Here is a 12,787-nt window from a genome sequence, read left to right on the forward strand (position 1 = left end):
TCATGAATCCGACTTTACTTCGGGTTGGGTTAGGGTTGAAATTCATGAATCCGACTTTACTTCGGGTTGGGTTAGGGTTGACCTCTTAGCCAATCCGACCCAATCTGAACCTGACTCTATAGTACATGTCATATATAAATATATGTTATATGTAATATATAACATACATTGATTTGTCTAGATGCATGGTATTTGTATAGCCCCCACCACATAGTATCATGTATTTCTTTTAAGATAATCAATTCACTTAATCGTAAATGATTAAAACCTTAATAATATAATTTTGTGTTTTTGAAAATTTTATTTTTCATCTCCTCTATGTTGTTTGCTGCCCAAGAAAGATCTATTGTAAGCCATAACTCATAATAGACTATGGTTATTTCTAACACTTGTTTTTCTAAATTGTGTACCAAAAAAAAAATGTCAACAAGCAAATACTAATGAAACATAGGATTAATATATGTAGTGAAAGTTGAGTTAAGATCTAAAATCGAGAAATTTATGAGGTTTTAAGGGATGGGAAGAAGGTTAGGTTGGGCCCAACCCGACCTAATCCAGCCCAACTTGCAGTCCTACTCGGCAACCTTTCACTTAGAGATGCATGACTGACGTGGGGTGTTATTATTTGTTAAGCATCCTCTAATACAGCCATCAAGTGCAGTTAATCCAGACTTTTTTTTTTTTTCAAGAAGAGAATATGCCTCAGTATGTTGAACTTTCTTCTCTTTTAATTTCTGCTTAATTAGTAGACTTTTACTTCGTTTGGAGGATAACTAATGAGGAAAGCATTATAAAATTAATGATAGCATAAACTAATCTTAACAGATTGGTAGTGTGATCCCAGACTGATATCATATATATTATATTATATACCCTACATTTCTAAATAATATATTATCTGCAACGCCCGTCACTTTTCATATGGAATATCTAATTAATGATAATAGGCTAAATCCTACCACGAATTATTGATTAATGGAACGTTTTAATCAGAGGAAGAGGAAATTGAAACAGGCTGCTTGGTTAAATAATGTCCAATCCAGGAAGTAAATAGAAATTGAGAACCAGTGGAAAGCAAAATTAAGGTCCAAAACCCGTTAATTTTTTTATAATGATAGTTACTTAGCTTGTAAAATATTTCCCTTTTTTCCCCTTTATTTGTGAAATAACAATTCTATAGTAAAATCACCCTCCGTTGAAGCTGAAAATGAAATCCAGATATAAAAATAGAACAGTCATTTTTCTTGAGAGAGGAATAATTAAAAAAAAAATTGTGTACAATGAGATGAATAAATTAAGATTTTTTTTCTAAATTCCAACGTGGAGATTGAGCTGTAAAAACACAGAAATATTATTGCTCAGTAAGAGAACAAAAAATACATGAACACAGCTCACCCTAGCTACACTCTTGCAACTAGCTAGCGTTATAATTGGAAAAAAGAGAAGGAAAAAGGGAGAATAACAAGATCACTCCTTAAGGCTATGTTTGGTTTGATGGAAAATAAGAATTTCTCTAAGAACTTTCCCTCGACTTTCTGTTTCTCTCTCTTATTTTCCGTCAAACCAAAAGCAGTTTTCGATTTTCAGGTTAGAATTAGATGTTGACAACAATATGAAGAAAAACCCAATTATTCAATGCCGAACTGGATAGATCCTACTCTACACCATGTTACTCCCTTCTCCAAGTCTCCATCCACGACCTACAGGCACGAGAAAGGGAAAAAAAAGAAGGCCCTAAGACAGACTCTCTTCAAAAGCCATGACAGCCAATGGCATTTTCAGGCTTTATAACTTACAGAGAAGAGAAGAGAAAAAAAAACATATAGCTAGCTTGATGATGATGAATATGGAACCGTGATAACTGATAGAACAACAACAACGATCATCTTTTTAATATAAATATATTAATCAAAAGATCAAAGAGAAGAAAAGAAAGAACCGACTAGTGTGGTGCCCGTACACCATAGACTCATGGTTTATACAACTTGGAAAGAGCTTGTAAAACTTTAAGCTGCAACCTCAAATGCAAAATATAATCAGCCGTCTGAAGGAAAAGCCGATCAGGCTGCAACCCTCTTCCACCAGGCACCAGCCTCTGGAGCTTTCTCACCTTCATCCGGACCGACCTACGATCACTCACCCTCCTACCCCGTCTCCGTAAACTCAGTCCGGAACTTCCGTTACGCATAGCTTCTTCTCTCAGGTGAACCGATGTATATCTGCGCCAAAACTTGAATCTGTTGTATCTAGAAGCAATGACGAACCTCTCTAGCTAGCACTAGAAAGAGAAAGAGAATCTCTGAACCAGAACGAGAAGGGAGGAGAAGGGAGTTTGAGTAGCCGAGGGACAAAGGAAGAAGAAAGGGGGTCAGCTATAAATGAGAGGGGGTAGAGGGTGAGAAAGAGAGGGACTGACCCATGTGCGCCGACCTGCTTGGCTCCAAGGGAATTTCCTCTCACACGCCCAGTCTTTTGTCGTTTTCCATCTGCCACGTCAATGCGCTACACACGTGTCTGACAGACTCGCACGCTCTCTCCAGCCACTAGTTTTGTTTACTTGCTTGTATCTGGTCCTCGTAGTCCCCGAATCCCGGTACCTTCCCTTTCGGTCGCAGGTGTTCAGATCCCCTGCGTGATTTGATGCGATACAGATCCAACGGCCCAAGTCATTCATTTCGTACTCTCCAAATTTTATGCAGGTGGATGGAACTCCGAACTCAAGAGTCGATCCTCTGAACTCTGGACCATCGACTATACTAAGCGGGTCGCCAGTCTCCCTGTGAATGTATTATCATGTATATATAACTGGTCATTTGTTCAGTTGGCATCCTCTTGTCCTGTTGCCACAAAAATTAGGCTCATGGATCTGCCTTGGTCAAAGACAAAGACATATCCTTCACAGTTTTCCTAACCAGCTGGTCTATTCTCCAGGTCGAACTTGAACCAGTCGACTGTAGAATTCTATAAAAACTATTAAAAAACAGTGTAGTAGACCTTGGCCTCAGGCCCTCAGCATGTTAGGTAACTTAGGTCTCCCTCGGACCGGTTTAACATAAAACCGGTCAAACCTGATGAATGCTTATGGGCCTGGCCAAAGGGAAGTTGGATCGAATCACCTTCATAAATTGGCAAATTGCCCCTTAAGTAAATGGTGGGGATCCAAACTATGAGAGACTTCTAATTAATCTATTGCTGACCTAGCCGAATATAAATAGAAAGTTTCTAAGAATGTCTTGTATACTGTCTTCAGTCTTCACGTGGAGTCTCCCTTGAATTAATATATATATACATAATCATGCTGTAGAGATAAGGCCATTCCAATCTACAACTAGAGAGTGTGAAGAAAAACGGGATGAGCCACCTCCCTACACCTAATCAATATGCTGGTGCCTGGTAGTGTTCAAGATTTGATGATTTCACTAATTAAGAGATGAGAATTGTCCAAGAAGAAAGAAGCTGATGAGCCAAGCCGGGCCAAGCAGTGATCTGAGCACTCAAAGGAGATCAGAAGCCATAGGACCCACGCGCGCAAGGGGCCAAAGTTAAATAAAGCCACGGAGGTCAACTCCCATGGATTATTGGATTAGACACAAAACCGAGTCTCAATGGGAGAAGAGTGTCTATTTATCTAACGTGTATGAAACCACGTAAGCAGGCATTTGTGGTCCCCTCCACACCTGCCTCAGCAAATTTTCGAAAAAACTGGAGAGTTGAAGGAACAAGGCATGTGAAGGATGATGATGACTTTGACAGATGGATTTTCCCACGTGGATATAAGCTTGATAATTATATATATATATATATATATACAACCAAGCCGCATGAAATATATTTCTTTTCCTTTCATTTTTGTATATATAATTTCATGAATTAAATTAATGAAATACTATACGGGTATGCATGTTAGATGTGTGTATGATGGTGCATTACATAATGAATGCATGTATGCAACGTCACTCATGTGTGGTCCGACTAGTACTAGGGAAATTAGTAATAGAAAGCTTGAGCCCTCGTGTGACGATTTAATGTGTGCAGGTGCGTGGGTGACGATGATGAAATTAGATAGGAAAAAGAAGGTATTCATGTGCTCTTGTCGTTGATGCCAACTTGCACATCTCGCTGTGCTTGTCATCCAACTGATGATGTAATTGGGCTTTGCATAATACATCCAAATGGAGGGAGGGAGAGGACCCCTAAGAAAAAACCCATCTCTCGCTCTCTCATCTAGAAACTAGAATCTATGCGTCTATTCTAACATGCTTCTCCTCATCAACCCATCTGTCATTGAGTCTTTCCTTAGGTTTGGTCGGTTTGAAGTGGCTCGATCACCCACCCCATTTTGTCGCCTTTTGTGGCTCTCACTCCAATTCACAAGAGCTGCGCTATTCCTTGCTCGATGGCTTGGTTAGAATCTCAAAACCACTAGTGGGGAGCACATGTGTTGCTATTAGATAATAAAGTCTCTTCTATGTGATCGAATAGCTTTTGGCGAAAAAAAATAGTATATATTTAGGCGATATGCAACGTAGGAAGCCGATGTATTGCCACGTGTTCCACAACAGAGCTACCGTTATAATTTATTCCAATTTAGTGGTGTCTATACTCTTTTTTTTTTTTTGGTAAAGAGTGTCTATACACATGTTACACATGAAGTGGATATGGATTGATGAGAAGAACCATAGACATGATACGTGAAACTGTTGTGAACAAAGACATCATACATGTGATTATGTGATCAATAGAGCAGTACCAGCCCTCAGAGAGAGAGAGGGGGGGGGGGGGGGGGTTGCTGGTTTATACGTAAAAAGGAAGTTATATATTATTAATAATTATTTAAGCCACCTATTCATTTTCTTAATTTGAAGTGTATATATAACGATCATAACTGTTAAATAACGTCGTTGGGCTCGAGGCCCAGCTCATATGTGGAAGGCCATGGCCTACTAGCTAGTAGTCATCTACTACTATTACTAGTGACAACTATACTGTTATGCGTGGGGAGGCTCGTGCTCCGCACATGCTTCATAGGCCTTGGGGCTTTGATTGGCGGAACCAACCTACCAAGTAGAAGCAATTATTTAAAGAATAACTTAAAAAAGAAAATCCATGTAATTGGCTTGCTATATATGTTTGTTGACATAGCATAAAGAAGAAGAAGAGGAGTAAATATGATAATGAATTGTCAAGGTCCATCACCGTTATCACTGTTGTCTTTTGTTCTCGTTATTATATAAAACTATAAACCGTTGGTATATATGGTGCAATAGCCAATAGGACAGACACTATACCTTACATCCTACCCGCTTAACAGTGAGACAACTCATTCATCTTGATTTTTGACCATTCAATAGGTAGACATAAGACATCGTCTTTAGTGGCACAGTGGCACAAGACGAGATATATATCATACGAACTATGTATTTGGGCGAGCGGGGCCCACTTGAATGGTCTCGATTTGATAGCCACGCTAACGATACACACTCAGGCTAGTTAATAGTTTGAGAGCTTCGATTCGACCCCGTCGGCCAGAGCCAGAGCAGTTCATAAATCATAAATAATAAAGCTAGCATTATTGAGATGGAGTTATTAAAGAGGGAGAGAGAGAGAGAGAGAGAGAGGATGGGGGGACCGCATGCAGTCCGCAGAGGAGTGTGGACAGCTTTCTAAGGTGTAGAGAGTGTAGACAATGGACGAGTGGAGTGGAGTGGACTTCTCTTTGGCTCATAAGCCGTAGTATGTATGAGAGCTTTCTTATGCCCGGCAGGAAACAAAAGGAGTCCTGTGTCAACGTTAGAGTGGACTTGAAGGCGCTCAGCCTGGATTCAATTTTTATGTCACTTCTGACGTTTTTCTTGTCTACTTAATTAATTGGACGTGGATATACAGCCTTTTACGTGGGTTCATTTCAGTGGTTGGCGTAGGAAGACCTTGTCATGGGCGTAGGAGCGAAGGCAATAATGTGATGGTGGTTAGAAAATAAGTAAGGGTAAGGGAAGCCTTGTTTACAGTAGTTAGTATATAGAGAAGGCGGGAGAGAGAGAGAGGGGGGGGGGGAGGGGTGATGTGGTTGGGTGACGTTTTGAGTGGAGTGCCGTGCCGTCCCCCCAGCTGGCTTTAGTGGTGGGAACGGAACGCACATGGTTGCACATGACTCCGTTCTCCTTTGGCCTTTCTAACTTCTAAGGGATATGGCCCACATGCCTAGACCGGTTGGGCCGGGCCCCATTAAGGACTGAATGAAGGACATCCCTCCTTTTGTTTTTTGTTTTTTTGGAAACACAAGTATATACCCAAATGAGTCACCTTTACAACATCGATTGGCAGACATCAACTCTTTTGGACCCACTTAAGGTTCAAAATTTAAAAACCCAAGACTTGTTTAATTTCCAAATCGTCAAGGAAGAAAGGAAACTTCTTGCATGACCTATTATCAATGGCTACCTAGACCCATCTGTGCATCACAAAGTAATAGTCAAATACTCAATGATTGATGGTATTTGGTACATGCAACATTTAAGGGTGGCAATCGGGTAGGTTGGGTTGGTTTAAGTTGCAGTTGCAGGTTGAAGAGCAATTCACCCACATCCATGAATAATCGGTTTACTTATTACAAACATGGGTCCAACTCAACTCCCTACGTTCAATCCAATCCATTAATTAATTTCAACCTATTTAAATTTGAAAAGTTTTCTATTCACCTCTCTATCAATTCATGAACATTTAAATTTTAAACTTAGATACAGTGAGTACCTTTTACCTAACTCAATTCAATCCATCTAGATTGCTTTTCGGGAAAAAAACAAAAAGAAAATCCAATCCATCTAGATCAACTCAACTCACTTGTAAAATGGTTGTATTAACATAGGTTACAAGTTGATGCATCAAGTAATGAAGTACCACCACTAGCTTATAAGCTTGCAATCCCACTTCATGATCAAAGAGAGAGTATAAGTAATTAAATAGGGTTATAAACTTGAGGCCTTTGGAGTTTGGAGCATCGACAAAGGAATACAACAAAAGATCTTCGATCTAGGTCAAAAAAATAAAAATAAAAAAAGAATTAGGAGTGTTTGGAGTCACCCAGCTGAAGGAATTGAAAGGATTCTACTTTTCCATCAATTCCATGGAATTTAAATAACCAGCATCCCTAGAAATTTCATGTGTAAAGAACGCGGAATTGAAGACATAAATTCAGCTAGAATTTAGAGACTTTCTATCCCCCTTTTTTTTTTCTTCTTCAGTTCAGCCTTGATTCATACACTCAACTAGTGATTCTGTTTCAGGTTCTTACAACTGGGGAGGGAGTGGAGGGGTCGATCTTATACACACACTCACACTCTGCTAGAGCCTTACTGGGTATTAATTCCAAGTAAATGCTACAAGTTTATTTCTCCTTTGCTTTTCTTTCTATGGAGACATTTTTTTCATTTACAATTTCAGCTGATAATAGGTGTATTGGGGTGGGTTTGTTGGGCCACCCCACCCCAACCCTAAAATAAATAACCCAAAAAAGAAGAATCAACACTCTTTATCATACAAGTAAATATCAAATTGACAAGCAAAAGAAAATAAGATAGTCTAAGAAATGATAGAGCAGTAATTAATTACTTGGATCTAGGGGTGTAAATGAACCGGTTTTGGATTGGGCCCGCCCAAATCAAAATCAATTTAGATGGATTGGATGGACCAATAAGACATATTGAATTGGACCAGTCCAGACTTAATGGTCCAAAGTATTTATTGGATTGACTTAAACCTGGTCCATTTATAATGGATTTATATTGAATGGGGTTGGATTGAACCAATGTCCAATCCATTGATAGAAGATAAGAATACAGATATTAATGGACCAGATTTGGATTAGAACTAATCTAAATTAAAACCAATTTGAACAGATTGGATGGTTCAGATTGAATTGAACCGATATAAATTGATCTCAAGTATTCACTAGATTGGATTAAACCTGATCCATATGTAATGAACTCATATTGGACTGGATCGGCCAATTGACACCCCTACTTGGATCCATGCCATCACACAAGGCATTAATTCAAAAACCCTTAACTGTTTTTAGTGCTTGAAGTTGCTGGTTAATGCTTGATTTAGGTTCTTTCTGCTGGAGAAATATTGATGGAGTAGGTATGGATAGGAACGGGATGACATATAAATAAAAACTTCATAGGAGGGGCTATAGAATAATAGAAATAATCAGGAACACTTTATGTGTACAGAACAAAGGTGTGTTCTCTAATCTCTCTTGTTTCGTTCCGTAGCCCATTGTACACGCCTCCATTTGTAGGCTTGTAGCTCATCCAGATTTTTTTTTAACGAGAATGGTCATTCTCAATAAACTCCATATAATTTAGTTACATGTGGTCATGTGTATATGCAGTTATGCATTCATTTGTTAATAAAACCCTTTTTTTTTCTCTTTTGGTAAACAAAGGAAGACTTCATTAATCAAAGAACAAGGAATTTTAGTTCAATGGAAAGGTATGGTACCGAAAGTGTACAAAATTAAAACTTTAACCAATTGGAAACTCATGAATTTGAATGAATACAAATATACAATGTATAGAGAATTTTAGCCTACGATCAAATGGGCCTCAGCTAAAAGATCTTTCTAAGCAGATATGTCTAATTGAATTATTTGATAATTTTGAGTGTGCTGATTTTTGGTATAATGCAACCTATCTGATAATCTAATGATGGATTTCATTTTCTTAACTTAGACACACATAGCAATTCATGTAGGAAGTAACCTTGTTGCTGTCATGATGAGGGCTCTCGTTGTAACGTGCTTCTAATTATAGTAGCGTCATATTATATTTTTAAACAGATTTCATCTATGGTTTCCAATTTTATCTCTTAACAAGGATTCCTACTTTTTCCTTCTTTTCTTTGCATTTTCTTTCAAATCAAACACAGTCTTAAATTTCTTCATTGATAAACTTAGAGACCATAATAAATATAATAAATATGGATGGTCATAGGAATCTATGTTATTTGGTTTAATCGTTAAAATTTATTCTATGATAAATGAAATACGGAAAATATAATATCAATAATACAAATTTTCCTTTGATTTTTTAATTAATTATTTGCTTATGGAGTGGTCAATCTTCAAAAGTACTGGTTTGGTCAAAGAAAATGCATGGGTCTTAATTAAGGGTGATCATTCCTAGCCTAACTTAGCCCAACCTAAGTTTAAGCCCCTTAACTATGTATCTATGTATGTATACCTCTAAAAAAATGTGCATGTATACATTAGGATAAGCCCATTATCCTAAATGTTGAGCCCTGCCTGGGTTGGTTTTAGTCATGATTACCCTTAGTCTTAAAACTCTTAGGCCCTGTTCGTTTTTCGGTAAATTACTTATCCAGGTAAATGCAGTTACCTGGGTAAGTTTTTCTTGGAAAACACTTATCCGGGTAAGTGCATTTATCCATGTTCTTTTATTTCTCATGGAAATAAGGTAATGACCATTTTGTCTATAAAAATTCATTATTAAAATGGGCATTTTTGTCTAATTCAAGTGTTGGCAACTTTCCCCATAGGTGGAAAAATTATTTACCCACTTAGGAGATGTGGTACCCAGGAAAATAAAATTTTCCTAGTCCCCACATAAATCTGAAAAAAGAACATGAGATTCTTGGTCAATGAGAACCAAAATCCCATTGACCAACTTTCCCCCTTCTCAAAATCTGAAAAAAAAGCGCCCCCTTAATTGGATCCAATTATTCCTACAGAGATATGATTTTTATTTTTTAGCATATGAACAGAATAAAGATCTCTATGTTAGAGAATAAAAATCTATTCAAAGACCTCACCTAATAAAGATTGTTTGACCAAGTGATTTAGTGTTTGACCATCACCCATCATAATCAATTAAATTTCAGCACTGGTATATACTTATCTACGCATGAAGGGGCATGTTAAAGATTTTATTCAACAATCTCTGCTAACAGTTTAAACCTTTAGGGTAAAAGGGTTTTTGGAGTTATTTACTGCCCCACGTGATTTCACATGGTGTACTGCCCCTATCTTGAATTTAATAATTTTTGAACGATGTTACCATGTTTGGGAGACCCTATGTTACATGTCAGGGTGGGTCCGGTCGAGCTGGGGCCAACTGGGCCCAAGTCTAGGAGCTTGAAGAATCAATCCCCAATACCTTGTTATTACAAGGGCAGAATACAAATTCATTAGGCCTGGTCTGACTCCCAAGTCCAAAATCCAAACCAAGTTGCAGCCTTTATTATTAGCAAATGCAAGGACAGGCATAAAAGGCCCATATAATAATGGTAAGAGGAAGTGGAACAGAGTGTATTGGTGATTGATCAGATATTCCAAACTGATGATAGAGTCTTCAAGAAAGGAACAAGCAAATCGCCATGGAACATCATATGGAGAGGCTATGGCTGTGAATGGATCGAATATAGGTAGATTTAAATTTATTTTTTTATTTTTATATTCGAATTCAAGTCACATTTATTCCGGATTTAAATAAAATTCAGGTTACAAGCGAATATTGAGAAGAATATATGAGCATGTATATTTAAATAGGAGAGGCTTCAGTGTTCACAAGACCCACTGTTGGTACAGCCCTTTTGCAGCCCTTCATTGGGAATATCTCTGTAATTGTATGCTTTTTTTCATGGGGAGATATTTCCGATGCAATACTGCAATAGACCGTGCCAATAGTGTGAGCATGGTCTTGTGAGGACCAAATCTGATTTCTTTAACCAGAATTGAACTAGATATGGATAAATATAAGATAGAGTTTAATTATAAATAAATCAAATTCAGATTATCCTTCCCAACCCAACTCCCCTCCCCTTCCTACTACTCCCATTAAGCCATGTCACCATTCCCAACCTAACTGTCTAAAAATATTCACAGAATCTCTCTCCTAAAGTATCTCCTCTAAGCCATTAGGAAGTACATGTTACTCCACTCCCCAATCAATTCCTAAAATATTTCTCCCAAAATTTTCATATTAATAATAAATAGTTAAATATGGTTAATATTTAATCCAACTCGTATTCAATGAGTATTAAATAACGTTATTACCAAAAGTTAATATATATGGTTAGTAAATTACCAAAAATTGAATTTCTAATTAGTATAGTTAGTTAATTACCAAAACTTAACAAATATTGTTATTAATTAACTCATCATGACTTTTTAAAGTATTTTGGGCAAATACTATTATATTCATGTTAATTAACAACATCTTATAGAAATTGAAGACTCTTTAACTAATTTCTATATAATTGAGAATTATATTTAATAATTATCAAAAAGTATAAAATTTTAGTTATTGCTATTACTATAGTTAATAATCGAATGCAGATGGGGGAATAAAATATTATAGTGTTGGAAAATGAAATTATTAAATAATTTATATTGGAAAATAAAAGATAAATTAGTGTAATTTTGCTAGTAAACTACCTAATAAAAATAAACATTTAATAACAATTTAAAATAATTTTCAATAGATTTCCATAATTACACAAATGTAATAAAAATTTCAAAAATTTTCATAAAATAGCATCTTGGAAATTAAAAGATATATTTTTTTTGAAAGTTTATTTAAAATGTATTAAACAATTATTGGAATATTTTGAAAATTTTAGGAAAATTTATTACATTTAATAGATTTTGGAAAACTATGAAAAAATATGTAAATTTCATTGTAAATTATTAAAGATAAATGAGTATGGGAAAGGGAAAGTTGTAATTTGAACCAATAATTACACAATTTATTAAGATAACTAGTATAATATTGGGAAAAGGAAGTTATTGATTAGCTTATATTAGAAAATATAAGATAAATTAGTGTAAATCTATAAGTAAACTATTTAAAAAATACAAATGTAATAATTTTCCAAAATTTTCATAAAATTACATTTTTGAAAATTAAAGACAATTTAGTATATCAAAATTTACCATGTAGCTGATACTCAATATATCATTTTTGATCATTTTTGTCATAAAAAATGAATATTGGGTTGACAGGGAGTGGGTGTCTTGCCTTGAACTTGCTTGACACTAGGGATGGGGCGGGGAAAATTCAAGGGTTCCCCATGCTTGATGTGGATTGGGTGCCTTGCCCTGAAATCACCCAACACTGAGGATGAGACGGGGAAATTCGAGGATTTCTTGTCCCCAATGGGGAGTGAGTGACTTGTCTTGAACTTGCCTAACACTAGGGATAGGGCAGAGATGGGGTGGAGTGTCTTGACTACGGGGTGGGGATAGGGATGTGGTACCCTGCCTCGTTGCAATTCATATATAATTGTTAATTATTAGTGAAATTAATAAAAATGTTAGATTTTATAATTATTTTTATTTATTTAAAGTCAATCGAAATTTCATTTAAAAATAATGAAAATAATAACAATTATTAAAATTACTACAAATGATTAATAAAATTAAATTTATTAAAAATATTTGTTCATATTAAATTAACAATAATTATTTTCTATAAATCAATGTTAAACGAAAATACAATTATTAAAATTTTAAATATTAACAATAACTTGGAATACTTTAATTAATTAACAATAAATTTTGATTATTAATTTATCAATTAATTAATAATAAATAAAATTATTCAATGTTTCAGATTTTTCCATCATCACATGGGTCTCTGCTAGTATATATATATATATATATATATATATATATAGTTGGGGACGAGCTACACCTAAACTTGTGTGGGTTAGTTTTGCTATTAAGTAACAAAGAGAAAACCTTTATGTTGACATTCCCGTATGATAT

General features: G+C 35.9%; 1 protein-coding gene across 1 annotated transcript; it reads right to left on the bottom strand.

The window, feature by feature from the left end:
* Positions 1–1,327: 1,327 nt before the first annotated feature.
* LOC104595309 (transcription factor PAR1-like) lies at positions 1,328–2,369 on the bottom strand. The gene has a single exon (XM_010255997.3). The coding sequence runs from the start codon at positions 2,186–2,188 to the stop codon at positions 1,970–1,972; it is 219 nt and encodes a 72-aa protein (XP_010254299.1). The 5' UTR covers positions 2,189–2,369; the 3' UTR covers positions 1,328–1,969.
* Positions 2,370–12,787: the final 10,418 nt, after the last annotated feature.

The sequence above is a fragment of the Nelumbo nucifera genome, chromosome 3 (genome assembly GCF_055504915.1).
Source record: "Nelumbo nucifera cultivar China Antique chromosome 3, China Antique-T2T, whole genome shotgun sequence".
NCBI lineage: Eukaryota > Viridiplantae > Streptophyta > Magnoliopsida > Proteales > Nelumbonaceae > Nelumbo > Nelumbo nucifera.

Excerpts from the sequence above, each read along its gene's own strand:
- LOC104595309 (XM_010255997.3), bottom strand. The coding sequence starts at position 2,188 with ATGCGTAACGGAAGTTCCGGACTGAGTTTACGGAGACGGGGTAGGAGG.